Source organism: Notamacropus eugenii, chromosome 5, assembly GCF_028372415.1.
Source record: "Notamacropus eugenii isolate mMacEug1 chromosome 5, mMacEug1.pri_v2, whole genome shotgun sequence".
In the NCBI taxonomy this organism is placed as follows: domain Eukaryota; kingdom Metazoa; phylum Chordata; class Mammalia; order Diprotodontia; family Macropodidae; genus Notamacropus; species Notamacropus eugenii.
Genome location: NC_092876.1, coordinates 169,704,933 through 169,725,459, shown reverse-complemented (window position 1 = coordinate 169,725,459; position 20,527 = coordinate 169,704,933). Strand labels below are relative to the sequence as shown.

General features: G+C 37.4%; 1 protein-coding gene across 15 annotated transcripts in view; it reads left to right on the top strand.

Annotated features, from left to right (window-relative positions):
- The window catches only part of LOC140505428 (N-acetylated-alpha-linked acidic dipeptidase 2-like), a 238,272-nt gene that overhangs the window by 62,382 nt on the left and 155,363 nt on the right, over nt 1-20,527 (top strand). For 13 of the 15 annotated variants that reach the window (XR_011967495.1, XR_011967494.1, XM_072611410.1 and 10 more), the window contains 4 exons: nt 7,843-7,959; nt 11,494-11,585; nt 12,768-12,858; nt 14,567-14,831. Coding sequence is in view for 13 of the 15 variants with exons in the window: in XM_072611410.1 (XP_072467511.1) it covers nt 7,843-7,959; nt 11,494-11,585; nt 12,768-12,858; nt 14,567-14,831 (565 nt within the window). In the remaining 2 variants the exon portion in view is untranslated. The remainder of the gene's footprint in view (nt 1-7,842; nt 7,960-11,493; nt 11,586-12,767; nt 12,859-14,566; nt 14,832-20,527) is intronic. The other 2 variants (XM_072611413.1, XM_072611407.1) reach the window with 1 other exon arrangement.

Here is a 20,527-nt window from a genome sequence, read left to right as displayed (position 1 = left end):
GTTTTTTGTGAGTTTTTTTGTTTGGATAATAATTATCATCATCTTTATGTTAAATGTTCCCAGTTCCTTGAATTGATCCTTATGTGGTATGAACTCAAGAACCCTCATAATCCTGGTCTGTATTCCTCAGTGTTCTCTAACTTATCAATACCCTTCTAAAATGTAATGTGCTTAACTGAACATAATACTACAGTTGGAGTATGACCACAGCAAAGTACAGCAAAACTATTACCTCTATATCTGGAGGATATGCCTCTTACCACAGCCCAAGGTCAAATTAGAAGTATTTTTGATTGTTTGGCTGGAATATCACACTGTCAACCGATTTTGAATTTGCCATCCACTAAAACTCAGAATTTTTTTTTTAGACAAACCCATTTATACAGCCACTCTTTCTTATCTTGTACTTGTGATAACCATTTTTAATTCAGGCATAAGACTTATCATTTATTGCTTTTCAATTTTATTTTTGTAATTTAGGTAACTTTTTTAGCTTGTCAAGAGTTCATGTATCCAGACCTTCATGGATCCTGACTCTTTATACTAACTGCAGATTGGGCAAGCATTCCATCTGTTTATCATTTCTGTGTGGATGACTTCACTTCTATGTATCTAGACTTTATTTCTCACTGTAGTTTCAAGGTCACATCACTTCCTGCTATACAGTTCCAAATAGATGTCCTACCAGCATCGTAATTTCAACATAGCTAAAATGGAATAAATCATCTTCCTCTCATCATCCCAAACTTTTCATTCCTATAAATACTCATCTTTTTTTTATTTTTTTATTTTTTGGTGAATACCAGTATCCTTCTAGGCCCCTAGATTTTCAACCTGTGTTGTCTTTTCTTCCTCATCACATCTCCATGTTCAGTAGTTTTTAAAATTTTGTCAGTTCTATGATAATCTCTTCCATTTATCCCCTTCTCTTTGTTCACATGGGCACTATTCCAATATACACCTTTTTCTTTCTACTGGACTAATGTAATTGCTATTTATTTTCTCTCTCTGCTTCCATTGCCTTCTCTCTTCAATCCATTCTCAGACAGGTGCCTACATCAACTTCCTAAGTCCTAAGAACATGTTAACTTCCCTGCTCAAAAGTCTTCTATGATTTCCAAATGTCTCTAGTATAAAATACTGACTCCTGAAACTGGCATTTAAAGACATGAACATATGGTGTTAGTGGAACGTTTCAGATGTTTCACAGTACTCTCTCTCATGTACTCCATCTTCCAGCCAAACTGAACTATTAGCAGTTCTATGAACTCCACATGCCATCTTGTCCATCATACTTGGAATATACTTCCTCTTTATAATTGCTTTCAGAATGCTTATCCTTCTTCAACAATCAGCTTGGTTACAAAGAGGCATTGGTTACTTTTGCTGAGTGTATCAACAAGGACCCTGACATACGAAGGAGGGCCTGCTGTACAGGTTCTTAGATCTGTTTTTCTAAAAGGAACGTGACTTTTGGGGGATTAGCAATCACTTTAATCAAGCGCATAGATCATTCACTTAATTCAGAGGAAAAAGTCAGCACCCTGAACTTAAGAGAAAATACAGACAAACAAAAGTCAACCAGTAGATAGGACTTCCAACTGTCTGACCATCACAGATTAACAGATCCAACTGTCTGACCATACATATATAATTACTAGGGAGAGAAGCACTGTCGTCTGGGTTTTCAGAGCCAGGGCTCTGTAGCAGCTGCCCAGAGTCTCCTCTGGCCAAACAAAAACTTCCAAAGCATAATCCCCAAAGTAAAATCTCACCTCAGAGTATTTATAACACTTTTCAGAGCCAAAGGGCATCACAACCCTGGAGAACTAGTGCCTCTTTAGAAAATTAACAAAAGGTGTGGGCCTCCCCTAATCAAGTTTCCCTTAATGGGCAGACCCATAGATGGATGGGGAAGATCTTTTATCTCATTGGCATTACTTTGAGCCAGTTTTTTCCCCTCTTTTTTTATTACAGGGAATGACCCTCTAGGTAGGAGAGGATTAAGTTATTTTCGAAATGAATTTGTAATTTATGGAACTGCTAAGCACTCATTTCACCTGCACCAAAGCTCTACAGTCATATCAGGCCTTATCCTCCTAGCATGGGCTTCTGATGCCAATGGCCTGGTTTTCCTAGTGACAATAGATACATATCTCAAGACCAAGGTAGATGGCAAGACTGGAAATGTCTATCTTGGGATTGCAATTTAGCCACTTGTGTTAAAGAAAGAAACAGGGTAGAAGAGATAATCAGGGCCTTTAAATCAGTATCAGTTTCATCTAGCTGAACCCATGCTCTTGCCATCATGTGGTAGGGATATAGGGTTCTTCCCTTTGGAAAATCTAAAAGACATCTGTCCAAGTCCAAGTCCCAAGCCACTTAGTCAGAATAGAAGGAAAGTGCAAGTACACTTTAAAGTCTGTTAAGCGGGCAGCCTTCTTCCTCATTGTCCGATTCCTTTGATACAAACCTGGCCCTCTACCTTCCTTCCCCCAAGCAGGTTGAGGTGGTGAAGGATGGCAGCTAAGGAGGACTAATCAGAGGACTTTGACTTGGGTTTCTGTTTATTGTTTCATTCATTGTTTGTTTTTAATTAAGAGACTTACCGGAATGTGAAAACAGAAGGGATCCAGGCTTAGGTGTAGCCCCAGAAGGGTGATGTGCTCTAGCAAGATTACCTGATAGAGAGGCCTCAACTGATTATACACATTTCACTGTTATGGGTACAAATTTTCAGAGGGAGAAAGGATGACAAGCTCCCTCTATTTATGATCCATCTGATTATTCATAGTTTGGTGAGATGTCCACCTAATGACCAAATATTTAAGAGTCCTGAATATCATAAAAATGTTTAGGAATCTTACATAATAATATTGTGAACTCTCAACATTTGTTTCTTTTATTTATTTTTTATTTAACTTTTAACATTCATTTTCACAAAATTTTGGGTTCCAAATTTTCTCCCCTTTTGTCCCCTCCCCCCACCCCAAAACACCAAGCATTCTAATTGCCCCTATCACCAATCTGCTCTCTCTTCTATCATCCCTCTCTGCCCTTCTCTCCATCTTCTCTTTTGTCCTGTAGGGCCAAATAACTTTCTATACCCCTTTACCTGTATTTCTTGTTTCCTAGTACTTGGCAAGAACAGTACTCGACAATTGTTCCTAAAACTTTGAGTTCCAACTTCTCTTCATCCCTCCCTCCCCACCCCTTCCCTTTGGAAGGCAAGCAATTCAACATAGGCCAAATCTGTGTAGTTTTGCAAATGACTTCCATAATAGTAGTGTTGTGTAAGAACTAATTATATTTCCCTCCATCCTATCCTGTCCCCCATTACTTCTGTTCTCTCTTTTGATCCTGTCCCTCCCCATGAGTGTTGACCTCAAATTGCTCCCTCCTCCCCATGCTCTCCCTTCCATCATCCCCCCCCCGCTTATCCCCTTATCCCCCACTTTCCTGTATTGTAAGATAGGTTTTCATACCAAAATGAGTGTGCATTTTATTCCTTCCTTTAGTGGAATGTGATGAGAGTAAACTTCATGTTTTTCTCTCACCTCCCCTCTTTATCCCTCCACTAATAAGTCTTTTGCTTGCCTCTTTTATGAGAGATAATTTGCCCCATTCCATTTCTCCCTTTCTCCTCCCAATATATTTCTCTCTCACTGCTTGATTTCATTTTTTTAAGATATGATCCCATCCTCTTCAATTCACTCTGTGCACTCTGTCTCTGTGTGTGTGTGTGCATGTGCATGCACGTGTGTATGTGTGTAATCCCACCCAGTACCCAGATACTGAAAAGTTTCAAGAGTTACAAATATTGTCTTTCCATGCAGGAATGTAAACAGTTCAACTTTAGTAAGTCCCTTATGACTTCTCTTTGCTGTTCACCTTTTCATGGTTCTCTTCATTCTTGTGTTTGAAAGTCAGATTTTCTTTTCAGCTCTGGTCTTTTCATCAAGAATACTTGAAAATCCTCTATTTAATTGAAAGACCAATTTTTCCCCTGAAGTATTATACTCAGTTTTGCTGGGTAGGTGATTCTTGGTTTTAGTCCTAGTTCCTTTGACTTCTGGAATATCCTATTCCACGCCCTTCGTGTAGGGGTGTAGAATGTAGAATGTAGAAGCTGCTAGATCTTGTGTTATCCTGATTGTATTTCCACAATACTTGAATTGTTTCTTTCTAGCTGCTTGCAATATTTTCTCCTTGACCTGAGAACTCTGGAATTTGGCCACAATGTTCCTAGGAGTTTCTCTTTTTGAATCTCTTTCAGGCGGTGATCTGTGGATTCCTTGAATACTTATTTTGCCATCTGGTTCTAGAATTTCAGGGCAGTTTTCCTTGATAATTTCATGAAAGATTATGTCTAGGCTCTTTTTTTAATCATAGCTTTCAGGTAGTCCCATAATTTTTAAATTGTCTCTCCTGGATCTATTTTCCAGGTCAGTTGTTTTTCCAATGAGATATTTCACATTAGCTTCCATTTTTTCATTCTTTTGGTTTTGTTTTGTGATTTCTTGGTTTCTCATAAAGTCATTAGCCTCCATCTGCTCCATTCTAATTTTGAAAGAACTATTTTCTTCAGTGAGCTTTTGAACCTCCTTTTCCATTTGACTAATTCTGCTTTTGAAAGCATTCTTCTCCTCATTGGCTTTTTGAACCTCTTTTGCCAATTGAGTTAGCCTATATTTCAAGGTGTTATTTTCTTCAGCATTTTTTTGGGTCTCCTTTAGCAGGGTGTGGACCTGCTTTTCATGTTTTTCTTTCATCTCTCTCATTTCTCTTCCCAGTTTTTCCTCCACCTCTCTAACTTGATTTTCAAAATCCTTTTTGAGCTCTTCCATGGCCTGAGCCCATTGGGTGGGCTGGGATATGGAAGCCTTGACTGCTGTGTCTTTCCCTGATGGTAAGCATTGTTCTTCCTCATCAGAAAGGAAGGGAGGAATTATCTGTTCACCAAGAAAGTAACCTTCTATAGTCTTATTTTTTTTCCCTTTTCTGGGCATTTTCCCAGCCAGTGACTTGACTTCTGAGTATTCTCTTCACACCCACTTTGCCTCCAGATCTGCCCAGCCAGCACTTGGGGTCTGAGATTCAAATGCTGCTTCCCAGCCTCAGGGCTTTTGGCAGGGGCAGGGCTGCTATTCAGTGTGAGATTAAGTTCAGGTGCTCAGGTCAGAGCAGGGCCGCCTCATGGGCTCAGTTCCCTCAGGGGGTTTATGCAGAGACCTTCAACAATGGATCCGAGCTCCTGCCTGCTTGGGGAGCCCCAGTCTGCTGCCGCCTCTGCTGCTGCCTCCCGAGGGGGCCTGAGTTATGGGGGGACCCCACTCCCCTCTCGGCAAGCTGAGAAGACCCTCTCACCAACCTTTGGGGCCCGTGGGTGGAGGGACCTGCGCAGCCGCTGGAGATTCCATCCCTGAAGCCTGCTCGGATCCGCTCCTCTCAGTGCCATGCAGCCAAGGCAGGGCTGGGCTCGGCTCCGGGTCTGGGGCGTGACGGACCTTTTGCAAGAGGTTTTCAGGGCTCTCTGGAACAGAAATCTCCTCAGCTCCGTTGTTCTGTGGCTTCTGCTGCTCCAGAATTTGTTAGGAGTTCGTCTTTACAGATATTTTATGGGCTGTGCGTTCAGAGCTAGCTATGTGTGTCTTTCTACTCCGCCATCTTGGCTCTGCCCCCAACATTTGTTTCTTTTGACTAAAGTTAAGTACTTTATTATTGTCATTTGGATATTTTGTCTTTCATACTCCCTTCAGTTCATTTATCACAAGAAACCTTTAGTGTAAGAAAGTATCATTCAATATTTTTGTTCGGGAAGCTACTCTACAACCAATGTCTCTGTCTGTCTCTCTCTTTCTCCCTTCACCTCTCCTTCCCTCATCATTTTGTATACTGTTGTTTCATCTCTGCTCCTACTATATATTTTTCTCATTTTTTAATGTTTATTTATTTATTTTTAGTTTTCCACATTCATTTCGACAAGTTCCAAATTTTCTTCCCATCTCTCCCTTCCCCTTACCCTAAACACCATGCATTCTGATTACCCCTTCCCCTAATCTGCCCTCCCTTCTGTCATACCCCTCCCTTCCCTTATCCCCATCTTCTGTCTTTTCTTGTAAGGCAAGATAGATTTCTATACCCCATTACCTATATTTCTTATTTCCCAGTTGCATGCAAGAACAATTCTCAACATTCGTTCCTAAAACTTTTGAGTTTCAACTTTTCTCCCTTCCTCCCTCCCTACCCATCCCCACTGAGAAGGCAAGCAATTCAATATAGGCTATATATGTGTAGCTTTGCAAAATATTTCCATAATAGTCATGTTGTGTAAGAGTAACTATATTTTCCTCCATCCTATCCTGCCTCCCATTAATTCTATTCTCTCTATGGCCTTGTCCCTCCCCAAAAGTGTTTACTTCTAATTCTCCCTCCTCCCATTTGCCCTCCCTTCTGTTATCACCACCACCCCACTTATCTCCTTCTCCCCTACATTCCTGTAGTGTAAGACAGATTTTCATAACAAATTGAGTGTGCAAGTTATTTCCTCCTTAAGCCAAATGTGATGAGAGTAAGCTTCTGTTTATCCTTCTCACCTCTCCCTTTCCCCCTCCATTGAAAAAGCTTTTTCTTGCCTCTTTTATGACAGATAGTTTGCCCCATTTCATTTCTCCCTTTCTCCTCCCAATATATTCCCCCCTCATCCCTTAATTTTATTTTTTTAGGTATCATCCCTTCCTATTCAACTCACCCTGTGCCCTCTGTTTATATATGTATAATCCCTCCAACTCCCCAAATACTGAGAAAAGTTTCAAGAGTTACAAATATGATCTTTCCATGTAGGAATGTAAACAGTTCAACTTTAGTAAGTCCCTTAGGATTTCTCTTTCTTATTTACCTTTTCATGTTTCTCTTGACGCTTATGTTTGAAAGTCATATTTTCTTTTCTGCTCTGGTCTTTTTATCAAGAATGCTTGAAAGTACATTATTTCATTGGATGACCATTTTTTCCTCTGAAGTATTGTACTCAGTTTTGCTGGGTAGGTGATTCTTGGTTTTAATCCTAGTTCTTTTGACCTCTGGACTAACTCAAGTCTATTTTTAAGGGTGTTATTTTCTTCAGCTTTTTTTTTGGGGGGGGGGTGAGTCTTCTTTGCCTGTTGACTCACTTTTCATAATTTTCTTACATCGCTCTCATTTCTCTTCCCAATTTTTCCTCCATCTCTCTTGCTTGATTTTAAAAATCCCTTTTGAGTTCTTTCATGGCATGAGATCATTGCATATTTATTTTGGAGGTTTTGGATACAGAAGCCTTGACTTTTATGTCTTCTTCTAATGGTATGCATTGTTCTTACTCATCCAAAAGGATGGAAGAAAATACCTGTTCACCAAGAAAGTAACCTACTCTAGTCTTATATTTTTTCCCTTTTTTGGGCATTTTTCCAGCTTTTTACTTGACTTTTGAGTCCTTTGTCAAGAGGAGGATGTACTCTGGGGACTTGTAAGTTCTCAGTTCTTCCAAGGTTGCACAATCAAGGGAGAGGAGTTTACTCCTCTCCTGGCCTGTGGTCTTGTCTGGGAGCTACCGCAAGCTTTTCTGCCCAGGATCTGCAAGTAGAATTCCTTGTCCAGAACCTCCACCAGCTCCACCACATCAGTATTCTTCCTCACCCCAGGACTGCCACTGTGCACTGAGATTCAGATCAGCAGCTCAATTCCCCCAGGGTCTTTAGGTGAAGGGCTGCAAAAATGACTGCTGCTGGCAGGGTCAGACCATGTTCACTTCTCCCCAGGTGAAAGAGCTTTCTCACTGATCTTTAAATCTGTCTTTGGTATTTGTAGGTTGAGCAATCTGGGAACTACAGCTGCTGCTGGGAATTCTGTCTCCTGAGGCCTGCTGCAACCCTGTCCCTGCTGCAGAGTGTGGTGGAGGCTGGATTGTGCTCTGCTCTGTACCCAGTATGATAGACCTTTCCTGTTAGCCTTCCAGGCTGTCTTGGGCTGGAAATCTCTTTCACTCTGTTGTTTTGTGGCTTTTCCTACTCTAGAATTTGTTTAGTGTCAATTTTTACAAGTATTTTATGGGCTATGGGGGAGAACTTTTACAGGTCTGTCCTTCTACTCCACCATCTTCACTATGTATTTTTCTTGATAAGAAAATAAAAAACATTAATTCAGTTCTTTATTCTCTCTCTTGTCATCTTTATCTGAGAAGCAGTCTTCCACAGTTTTGCTGTCAAGCTTCAAAAGTATCTGCATATCTGTAAGATTTTCATTGGAAAAGATTTTCACCTTTTCATTTTTCCATTTGCATTTATCTCAAAAGGGGTCCAGACCACCAAGTATGGCTGACATATAAATAAATGTGTTGCTCCATAAATGAGAATGTTTCTTTTCACATACTGTTTCCAAAGATGTGATGGACTTTACTTACTTTGTACTCTTCACTTTACCTTCTGAGATGACAGAGCTTGTTGTCAACATGGGAGAAAAAAAGTGAAGAACAGATTGTGGTGTAAGTTAAGGTTATAAGACATAAATTATAATCTCAACCCTGCCTCAGATGCCTATGTGACTTTGGGCAAGTCACTTTACTTCTTCGATTCTTAGATTTTCAATTCCTTAATCTATAAATGAGATTGGACTAAGTGGCCTAAAGTTCCTTCCTTCTCATGATAAATTTCATGATCTTAGGATCTTTGGGTAATCTTCTTGAACCAGGAAGCTATTAATAATCATCCAGATTACTTCTTCTTTCTTCCTAGTTCCTGTTTTCTGTATTTTTCTTTTGCCTTTTTGGTTTTATTTATTTTTTTCTTGGGCAGAACAGGGCAGAGTAGGGGACATAGAACCTCATCTTTTATTTCTTTGTTCATGACATTAATAGATAATTTTATGTTTTATAATGTAACTTTGTGAACTGAGCTACTGAAACAATTTTGTTTTTGTGAATATTTGTGCTATCAAATACCTTACACTTGTTGGAGATTTCATTATTTTGAAAGCTATACCATGGATCCAGTGCACAGGCTTTTGGAATGTATACTCCAGAGAGAATTCTATGGGCAGGATTCTGTAGGTTTTGAACATTTTGAGAGCATGAGGTGATTCAGACATTCACAACATGCCTATTTGCAATTTACAACAGCCTTTTGAAGTAGGTAAGGGAGCTTTTTTTATATCCATTTTGCACATAGGGAAACAGGCCCAGGGAGATTATGGGACTTGCCAAAGACAGTTTAGAATCTGCTAAGTCTACTATATTAGGCAATTTTTGCCCTCCTTCATCTTATGAAACATTTGTGCCTATTCTCTTAGTTTTTTCCTTCAAAAACTTTGCTGTGGAGAAAATTTTCTCTCTGACATTCTGAGCACATACTTAAAGAGTTAAAAAAAAGTCTATATTTATGCACAATTAAGAAACAAAATAAGTTGCACTACTATATTGTGGTCCTCACAGAAAGAACTTTGGATTTGAAGTAAGAGTCTCTAGGTTTGATCTGGTCTCTGATGCTTATTATCTGTCATCTTGGGCATTCATTTCATCACTCAAGATGATTCCTTATCTGAACCTGACAGTATTGAATTAGATGACCTCTAAGGTCCCTTTCTCTCTAAATCTGTATAACTTTATGCTATCTAATTGGTTAGTTTAAAAGGTAAAGATAACTGATAACTCTATTCTTTAAAGTTCTTAAATTGAATATAACAGTTTCCATAAAGAGTAGGTATATAGTATTGAAACAGGGAGTAAGAGAGGTAGCGAAAAAATAGTTTAATTCAGGGATCTCCAGTGTGCCTCATTAGCCTAAAGTACAGATGTGTTGATTCATTGAAAGTAAAAGTCAGAAGAGATCTTAAAAGATTATCTAGTCTAACTTCTTCATTTATAGCCAGTAAAACTGAGGCCCAAGAAGGAAAGTTAACTGCCTAAGGGTGAACAGCTAGTCAGGACTTGACAAGGGCTCTAGACTCTTGGCTCTTACTATTACATTGAATTATTTCACTTAGTTTAGGCACCATTTTTTTTTCTGTCATTAGTTATATTTTTTTCCTGCCCCATATATCCAGCCCACTATGTAAAAAAAATTGGTGACAGTATGTTCAGAGTATGATGTCATAGCAAGGACAGGCTTAGGAATTAACAGACTTGCTTCTACTTCTACCTTTCACAAAATAGTTAGGCAAGCAATTTAATCTCTTTGGGTCTTAGAATCTTCCCTGGCAATTCAGAGTATTTTATCAAGTGATCTCTAAAGCCCCTTCCCACTCTAAAGTTATGTGTTTAAAAGTGAAATTTGGCTAATTTCAATTAAACAGGGAAAGTCAAACAATTAAAGTTTGTCAATCTGGGCCAAAGTTAAGACTCTAAGATAAAAACAAAGAAATTAGGTGAGCCACCATTTTGGTAAACATTTACTATAGCCGCAGGTCCAGACAGTTTTTCTTTCTCCCTCTAGCAAAAGATCAAATGTGTAGGTTTGGTTTATTCCAGAACTATTCCAGAATATAAAATTTTCCACTGAGAAAACTGGATTGTGGTTTTTGTCTAGTCCTCTGATTTCATGAGTAGAAAAAATTCTCAGCATGGCAATGATACCAATTGGCGTTAAACCTCTTGTGATTATATTAAACTCAGGTAGTTCTGTTTTCATCTAAAAGCTAATTGCATTTTCTCAGAAAATGAACGTCATCTATAGTCAGGAATAGTGTTTTGGTGGATTTGGGCCATGAGTTTACTGTTGTAAGTTACTAAATAAATTTCCTTAACATGGATCATAACTAACCGTCTTAGGATTTCCCCTTATCTTTTTAAGTAAAAGTTACCAAAGTACAAATTCTGCCCAAAGTTTCTAGTTAAAGACAAAATGCCAACTTATTTTTAAAATTTTGCAAGTCTTTTAAAAAATGCTTTAAAAAAAGACATCCGTCTTTAACAATGTGGTAAAAACCCACCACCTGGGAGATAATTTTTCGCCTACTTGCAAACAAGCACATAGCTACGAATGAGCCATAACTTAAAATATTAAGTTGGAATTCATACAAATTTAGACACACATTTAGATAAAGGTTTATGGAATCTAAACTCAATAATGCTATTTCTTAACAACTTTAAAAAATTCAGTTTAACTTGTATATACGTATATATTGTTGTTGTCTAGTCATTTTTCAGTCATATCTGACTGTCTGTGACCATATTTGAGGTTTTCTTGGCAAAAATACTGGAGTGGTGTGCCATTTTGTTCTCCAGTTCGTTTTACATATGAGATAACTGAGGCAAACAGGATTAAGTGACTTTCCCATGGTCACCGAGCCAGTGTCTGAGGCCAGATTTGTACTCAAGATGAGTCTTCCTGACTCCAGGCCCAGCACTCTATCCACTGTGCCAACCAGCTGCCCATATGTATGTATAATAATACATACATTTTATGTAGCATCATAATTGATTATACTTTTGCTTCTGATTTTCCAGTATGTGTTTTACTTTTCCAGATTGACAGCCCCGATGATGGTTTTGAAAACAAATCTCTTTATGAAAGCTGGTTGAAAAAGGACCCTTCACCTGAAGATAAAAATATTCCTAGGTAAAATTTTTAAACATATATTTTACATATACTAGGAAATAAGCAGTGGATTTCACTTGATTCTTATTGTCTAAAAAAATGTAACTTCCAAGAAACTCTTTTCCTTTTTTCTTTCATTGGGATGGGGGTTAGGAGGGAGAGAAAATACTTTTTTTTATACTGAGGTGAAAGGTACTACATATGTGAAATAGTGGTTGCATTTTCAGATGAGATAACTAAATTAGCTTTACCTGTTTTACTTTGTTACAGGTTACAGCTTATTAGGTGAAAGTAATCTGTAAATGTTTATAGTGTAATAATAAATACGTTAACCAACCAAACAAGCAAAAACCCAACCCTAATCCTAGTTTTCCCTATCTCCACTAGACTCCAGTATAAACTTGAGTAGGACAGTGAGTATACAGCGAAACCAATGTCAAGTTGCCCATTTTTTTTAGTAATTTTATATTCATCACTGATTTTTGCATCCTGATATGTACTAACAGCATAAAAACTAGATAATGACTTGTTCTCCTTGTATACTTCAACTCCAACTCAGAAATATTTCATTTCATTTTTTTCCACTATAGCTATTTCTCTCTTCATTTTATGTCATTTTTTTTTTATTATGTATTCACTTCTAGGAGCACAAGTGGGACAAGAGGTTCCTAATCTTGCAAAAGCTATATGAGAAAGTTCACTTTCATTCCCTCTTCTTTAACTGGATTTTCTAGCAGATTTGAGTAGTGTGACTAAATCTGCCTCGTTACTTTTCTTAAGTAAAAAACAACAACTCACCAATATTTGGCTTTATTACTAAAATGAAAATAAGATGCATTTATTAGTTTTATCAGGAATGAAATTCTCTAACATTTTATGGTGGAAAATAATTTATGAGGGAAAATATTGTGATTTTCATCTAGTCCTGTGATTTCATCAGTAAAAGAAACTCCTAGCATGACAACTCTTACCGTTGATACAGATTAGCAACTTGTCTGTAACATTTTAGATTTAGAGATTTGCCTGAGGTTAAATCTCTCATGATTATATTAAACTTAAAACAGTTCTATTTTCATCCAAAAATTAATTAAATTCTCTTAGAATGTTTTTCTGTCTCCTGTCAGGAATACAGTTTTGTTAGACTTAGGCTGAGTTACTGTGGAGCTGATTTGACTTCATAGTGATTTTTTTTTCTATGTATAGAATAAATAAACTAGGATCTGGGAGTGATTTTGAAGCCTATTTTCAGAGGCTGGGAATTGCTTCTGGTAGAGCCCGTTATACGAAGAACAAGGTAAGCCATTTTATTATCTGAGGAGGAAAGGGGTGGGTTGAATGAAAAACTTCTCTATGTTGTATTAGTCCCACCAAGTTCTAAGTCTAAAAGTATACGCTCTTTCCCTCCCCTCTTATGTCCTGTTGCCCTTGTTTCTTAAGGCTTACCTTCTGGGCAAGGATCAATAACCTGGAAACCTGGGCTTCAGAGCCCCAGTGACAAGCTCCTGTGTCGGGACCCCCCTGCCAACACTTAGAACTGACAAGAACAAAGACAACAAGAACAAAATACCAAACCCACTTTTCTGGGCCACCAAGGTGGCCCTCAGGCCCTTCCCCACTCAGCTTTTAGTCCATGGTATCCCTGCTGTCAGCGAATGTGTCCTTCACCCGTGAATATCATTTAAATGAAAGAGGCCTCCTGACTCACTGAGGAAGATTTTAAGAAACAGTGATGTCTATACAGCCAGTGGAAAAGGTGCTCTCAAACACTTGATAGACCAATGTAGAATGTCTCTTCATAGAATAGGTCCTTGGCATCTACCACATGGGTTTGAGGTGTTTTGAGCATCTTTCATACTGCTGTTACACTAGAGTATCTATACCTTCCCAATTTTGAACTTTTAAAGCATCTAACTTGTCAATAGCTGAAAATTTCAGACTCGTTTTATAAAGTACAGACCTTTATAGAGAAAGCTTTCTAGTATCAATGCCTCCAACCTGCTTTTCTTCAATGAAATGTTGATTCAAAGAACATACACAATTAGAAGGACCATCCTGAGATTTCCTTTTACCACTCCTCTTATTATCATGGGGCTACAAAGAGAAATGGAATAGGCTTCTCTTTTATTTATTGAAGTTCCAAACCTTTATTTTCAATTGATGGGTTACAAATATGGTAATTTAAACAGCACTTGGACAAGTCATCTATTTTCTCTGAGCTTTGGTTTCCTCAACCATAAAATAAGGATAAACACAATGTCTATCTCAGATGGTTTGTGATTGAGAAAAGCATTTTGAAAATCTTAATTATTTGTTAATTCTATTAAATTGGAACTTATTGCAACTTAAAAAATGTATGAGAAGTATATTAAATTTTGAGTAGTAGAATTTTTGTGACTCATAAAGTTTGTAAAATAAGGACCAAGGCATTTTTAAATTATTGAACATTTAGTTTGGGGAGTTTTAGACCATTAAGATTTCATGGAATCAATCATCAAATAGTTATTAAGTGGTTGTTACATCCAGGAACACAAAGGATGAAATAATTTTTACTTACAAAGAGGCTACATTCTAATGAGAGAGATAAGTGAATTTCTAAGTATATAAAGAATAAATATGCAGAGAATATATACAAACATATACAAGGACATTAAAAAATACATACAGAATATCAGAGTTGGCAGAGAACCCTCAAGTAAACATTTACTCCCACCAGTTAGTTACCTGAGCAAGAAATTGCCTCAGATGTTTTCCAGTGTTTTATATTTATGTAGAGAGAAGAGACTTGTCACCAACCCATTACCCATTCTGCTTTTACACCAACTGCTTATAAAGTTTTTTGTATGTTTTTGTTTTGTTTTGTTTATCTCAGTTATTTACTGCTGTTACTTCATTGTGGAGAAGGCTATAGTGACATATGGATATAATTATTTTCATAATTGCTTGATTTTGTTTTCACTTAAAGTATTTACCATATGTTCATGCTTTTTTTACCCCCACCCTAGAAAACAGACAAGTTCAGTAGCTATCCAGTTTACCACACTATTTATGAGACTTTTGAGCTGGTCGACCAGTTTTATGACCCTACTTTTAAGAAACAACTTGCTGTAGCCCAGTTACGAGGAGGACTAGTATATGAACTTGCAGATTCCAGAATCATTCCTTTCAATATTCAAGATTATGCAAAAGCTTTAGAAAACTATGCTACCAGTATCTACAATTTATCCAAGAAACATGAGCAACAATTGAAAGACCATAGAGTATCATTTGGTAAGTAGCAGTTGACATTTATTGTGGGTCAGACTCTTAAGAAATTGCCTCCTTTCATAACAATTTGATAATTACTTACAACAATCATTATTCAGTTATTTGTTTTAATATTAAATTAAACTGATTCCTAAAAATAAATTTGGCCAAGAAATGTCTATCAAAGAAATTAAATTCCGAACTGAATTCTGCTTATTTCAAGAGGCAGCAATTGAGGGTACCTGAACAAATACCCATGTGGATTACTAATTAAAATTTGCCTGCTCTTCCAATTTGCTTGTTCTTCCAAAATTTACCTGCTCATAATATTTATAGATTTTATTTGAATCTGGGCGTGTGTGTGTGTGTATGTGTGTGTGTGAGTGTGTGAGTGAATGTGAGTGAGAGAGAGACAGACAGATAGAGATATAGAGAGATGGAGAGAGAATGTGGTGTAAGATTTGATGTAAATGATGATATTTCCATAACCAAATTGATTCATTCCTTGGAACTGATAAATTACTTATGTAGTATATTTCTTCTTGATGAGGAAGTACTGGAAACATCAGGTAGGTAAATGTCTTTCCTACATTATTGCCCTTATAAAGAATTAAAACTGAACTGTATCTAGAATACTCGTAACCAATACTTTCAAGATTTAGCAATAGAGTTTTTAGTCATTACATGAAATTTTAAAGAGGAGATTAGTAGCTTTGAAAAGCTACAAAACTGATGTTACTGGTATTAATTTCTGTATTTATTAAGAGCAAATCTTTGCTGAAGCCATATTTATTTGAGACAAGAATGATTATTTTATACCCTGAACATGTTTGTCCATGTTCACTTTTTAAAATACATGATGATTCTTAATTCTGTTCTACATTACTATTTTTAATTCCATATAAGATTACTAACTATAGTTTTTGGAAGACTTTGGCTTTTTTTATAGCAGCCTTGCCATATGGAGACTATGTTTAGATGGTAGAGTGCCCACTTAATATGCAAAGAGGTATCCAGAGAGATGCCTGAATCCTTCACTTTACTGGGTACCAGCTGTGTGGAGTGATAGAATAGCACTGGATTAGGAGTCAGTAACTTGATTTTGAATCCCAGCACTTCCATTTGCTACTTCTGTGACTTTGAACAAGCTCTTTCCCTTTTCTAGGACCTCAATTTCCTCACCTGTAAAATGAAGGGATTAGACTAGTTGAGCCCTAGGGATTCTCTACAGCTCTAGCTTGTACAATATTATGATTTTCCATGTACAGTGACTACTTAAGTTAAGGAGTAAGTCATGCTGTACCCAAAAATTAATGAACTTAAATGTAAAATGAATAAAAAGTCTGCTTCCTTACTCAGATAAGGTAAAATGATTTAGAAATCACCATTTCAAGGGAAATCCTTAGGATTCAGATGTAGTCTGGGATTGGAGTGGGGGCAAAGGACTAGAAACTTACAAAGTTGGCATGAATTATGGGTACTTAATGATTTTAAAGAAGGAATATTTCTATAATACTTAAAGATGTTTTTGAATTGTCAATAGTAATTATAATAAAATAATAACATACTTATAGTTCTTTATATTTTGCAAAGTGCTTTACATTAATAGTCTTATTTCAAATTCATAATGACCCTGTGGAGTAAGGAATCTGATTATCCACATTTTGCAGATGAGGAAACAGATTTAGATGTTAAAATAAATTGCCTAAGTTTACACAGCTTATAGATGTCAAACCCCATTGAGTCTTTAGGAACCATATGACTTAATGCTGTCCAATAGTGAAATTGTTCTTATTTTCATTGATTTGGCTGTATATATTCACAAGGTTCTTATTAGTCATTCTTATAAATGACTTATGGCTGATGGATGTACAGAGGAATAAAACAGAAGTAAGATGACAAAAAGGGATGGGATGCCTTTTGCCAAATATATATTCTGATCCAAGTATAATTTTGCTCAAGGACTTTTTATAAAGCAAAAAAATTGTGTTCTACCCGTCTAACGTCAAGTAGATATACTCATATTCATATACATATGTGTACATGTGTATATATATATCATATATGTATTGTACATACACATAAGTATCCTGTTGCTGTACCCTCAGTTAATCAGTAATCAACAAGCTCTTATTGAAGTGCCCACTAGAGTCAGACACACTACTAAGCAATGAATTTACAAAAACTAAAAAAATGAAATAAGTCCCGCTCTCAAGTAGCATGAAACAAGTCCTGCTCTCAATAACATGTACATATCTAAGTAGTATGGAGAGCAAATACTAATTAATGGAAGATAGGAAGGGAGAACATTGGTAGGTGAGGGAGAGTGACTTAAGAAATGCTTTGTGTAAAAGTGTTCTTCAGCTGTGTCTTAAAGGAGGGAGTGCATTACAAGCATAGGGTATGAATAGTGCAAAAACATGAAGAAGAAAAATGAAGTGCTATGTGTGAGGAATGGAAGAAAAGATCAGTTTAGTCTCTAAATGTAGTAACAAATAATGTAATGAAATTGCAAAGATAGGTTGGGATCAAATTGTTAATATCTTAAAAAGACAAAAAAAGAGTTTATATTTTTATCTTAGAAGCAATAGGGGAACCAGTACCACTGAATTTTACTGAGTAGAGGAGTGACACGGTCAGATCTGTATTTAAGGAAAATCCCTGTCAGCTGTGTAGAGGACAGCTTGAAATTGAGAGCGATTAAGTCAGAAAGACCAGCTAGGGGACCATTGATAAAGTCTAGAAGAGATGTAATGAGAATTTGGAGTATAGTGGTGGCCATGTTAAAGAGAAGGAACAAAACGTAAGAGATGTTGGGAAGTAAGAAACAGTAGTCTTTGGTAGAGGATAAACCTGGAAGTAGGGAAGTTTGTTAGAACAAAGTGTTTGGAGAAAGATAATGAATTCTCTTTTTTTGGACGCATTAAGATTGAGATGTTGTGGAGACATTCACTTTGACATTGGCTTTTGGTGTATCACTGGATCTATGGGACTGCAGCTCAGGAGAGAGACTGGGATTGGATATATAGATCTTTGAGTTATTTTAAACCCATGAGAATCACTGAGGTCACCAAGAAAGTATATAGAGAGAACTAAGCCAGTGACAGAACCGTAAGATACTTCAGCCATTAGGGGGAAATTTTATAAATGATGGTACAGCAAAGAAAACAAGTGGTTAGATAGGATGGAAATCAAGAATGAATGTATTAAAAAGCACTTAATTAATTAACTCTTAATATGTGAAAAACACTGTGCTAATAAGCACTGGAGATACAAATAGAAAAGTAAGAAAGTTTCTGATTTAAGGAGGTCAAATTTTAATGATACAGAAGGTTTCAGCTGCAAACCAGCTGGAAAAGTCCTATGGTCTGTAGGATGCAGAGGTAAAAGAGATGATAATATATCATCTCTAATTTCAGGTTCACTGGTACTGATCCTAATGCTGATCCACTTAACTGTATCAAGAACTTTGGGGGCAAACTTTCTTTTTTCTGTCTTCAGAAGCTATACCTGCAGCACTCATGAAGGCAGGTAGTTGTCAGGTCATTTCTCTATGAGGATTGCTTCCCAGGCTAATTGCTGTGAGGATTGGGCTAGAAGCAGGACCAATGACTTGGGGTGTCCTGTCACTCCCACAGCTCTTGGATTTATCTCCAACTGGTGCCAGATATCATAAGTTAGTGAGGGTGAGGTGGACCTTTCTTCACAGGAATTTCTCCCCTGAATATGGAAAATAGTTTGAAAGCAGGACTGATAATTTTTGGAGACAATGATATTTCCAAGGCTCTTGAATTTAGAGTCCTGGGGTGTCTCTATTCTCGTCTGAGGAGAGGTAATATTGAATTAGTGGTGATAATTTGACTTGCCTGGCACAAACTGCCTCCCATCTCTTCCTCAGGGCACCTTGGTAATTCACCTTGGCTGGTTTGGCTTCCCCATAGATGGTAGTCAGTCACTACTTGGAGGGATGACTAGCCTCTTCTTTCGAGGAGTTGCTTCCTAGTCTCCTGGGTGTTAGGATGGGATGGAAGTAAGACTGGAGGTCCAGGAAGGATAGGCCTTGGGTTCTGATCTGTCTTTAAGGAGGTAGTGTTCAAGGTGGTGGTGGGAGTATGACTTGCCTGGCACAAGCCTTCCATGTCTACCTCAGTATACTTTTATGCTTCATGCAGGAAGTAATAATCCAGGAGAAAGTAATGTCACAAGAACCCAGAGAGGCAGGAGTATGCAGGAGAGGGTGGCAAATACTGTCAAATGTACCAAAGAGGCCAAGAAGGGTGAAGACCAAGAAAAAAACCATCATATGTAGCAATTAAGAAATTCTTGGTAACTTGAGAGAGAGGAGATCAGAAGTCACATTGCAAAGGGTTGAGGAGTGAGTAAGAAGAGAGTAAATGGAATCAGGAAGTATAAATAGCTTCTTCTGGGAGTTTGGCTGAGAAAGAGAGAAGATATAGATATCTGTGTGTAAAAATACATGCATAGGTATGTGTATATATATACATACATGGATATATACACACATGCATACATATATACATGCATACATATATATACATATATACATATATATATATATATATATGTATGTAACTTGGAGAGGATAGTAGGGTCTAGTGAAAACTTTTGAAGAGGAGGTGATTGGGAGGACAATCTGCTTGAGAAGATGAGGGTCCCTCCCTTAAGGGTTTGGCCTTGGAAAAGAAAAGGACTATACCTCATCAAGAGATTTGGAGGAAGGAAGTAGATGGGGATCAGAGGGTCAAGCTCAAGAGAAGAGGGAACTCATGGGAAAAAATGATCTCAATTGAATGATTATCAAAAATATAATGAAACATGCTCTCTTTCCTTGAAAACTTGGAAGTCTGAAGAAAATCCTCTAATTTTTACCACATGGAGGCAAATATCATTAACTTGGATTTTTAGTGTTCTGGGCATGCCAATTTTACCACAAATTGCCATTTAGGTGAGGTTCTGATTTGTAATCTTTTCAAACAAGAATGGAGTTTGTTTTATCCTGGATTTTGAGTTCACATCATTAATCAACTGGCATTTATTAAGCACTTACTATGTGCCAGGCACTGTCCTAGGTGCTTAGAAAAAAATGCTTACCTATATGTAATGAAACATATACAAAGTAGTTTGGGAGAGAAGGGGTAGAGCACTAGCAATTGAGGTGTTCAAGAAAAGCCCCATTTGGAAAAATTCATTTGAGCCAAGTTTTGAAAGAAGCTAGGAATTCTGAGGGGTAGTTGTGAGGAGGGGGTGCATTCCAGGCATGGGGACCAGCCTGTGCCTTGTGAAATGAAAGGGTACAAAAAAGGGAAGTGGAGCAGTAAGTAGAGTAGTTTGACTGAAACGAAGGGGTGTAATAGTGATTAATAAGTCTGAAAAGGTAGGGGTGAAGGCAGATTATGAAAGGCTTCACTTTCTTCTTTATGCAGAATTTGAGCAGTGCTATAATTTAGATAATCTTTGTGGGTGTATGTCCTTGTTACTGCCTTTTCCTTCCATTTACAGGCTTTCTAAGATTCTTGGCTGCTATCCTCTCAAAAACAAATTTTAATACTGTTTCCATTTTCATACAACACCTACTTGCTAAAGACATTTGCTAATAACCTCCATGGTTCTACAGGCACTATCAGCTAAAAAATGGGGAGGGGGGTGGAGAGAAACAGAACTTTTTAAAGGACCATCTGGAAAGGGAAGGGATAGATAGG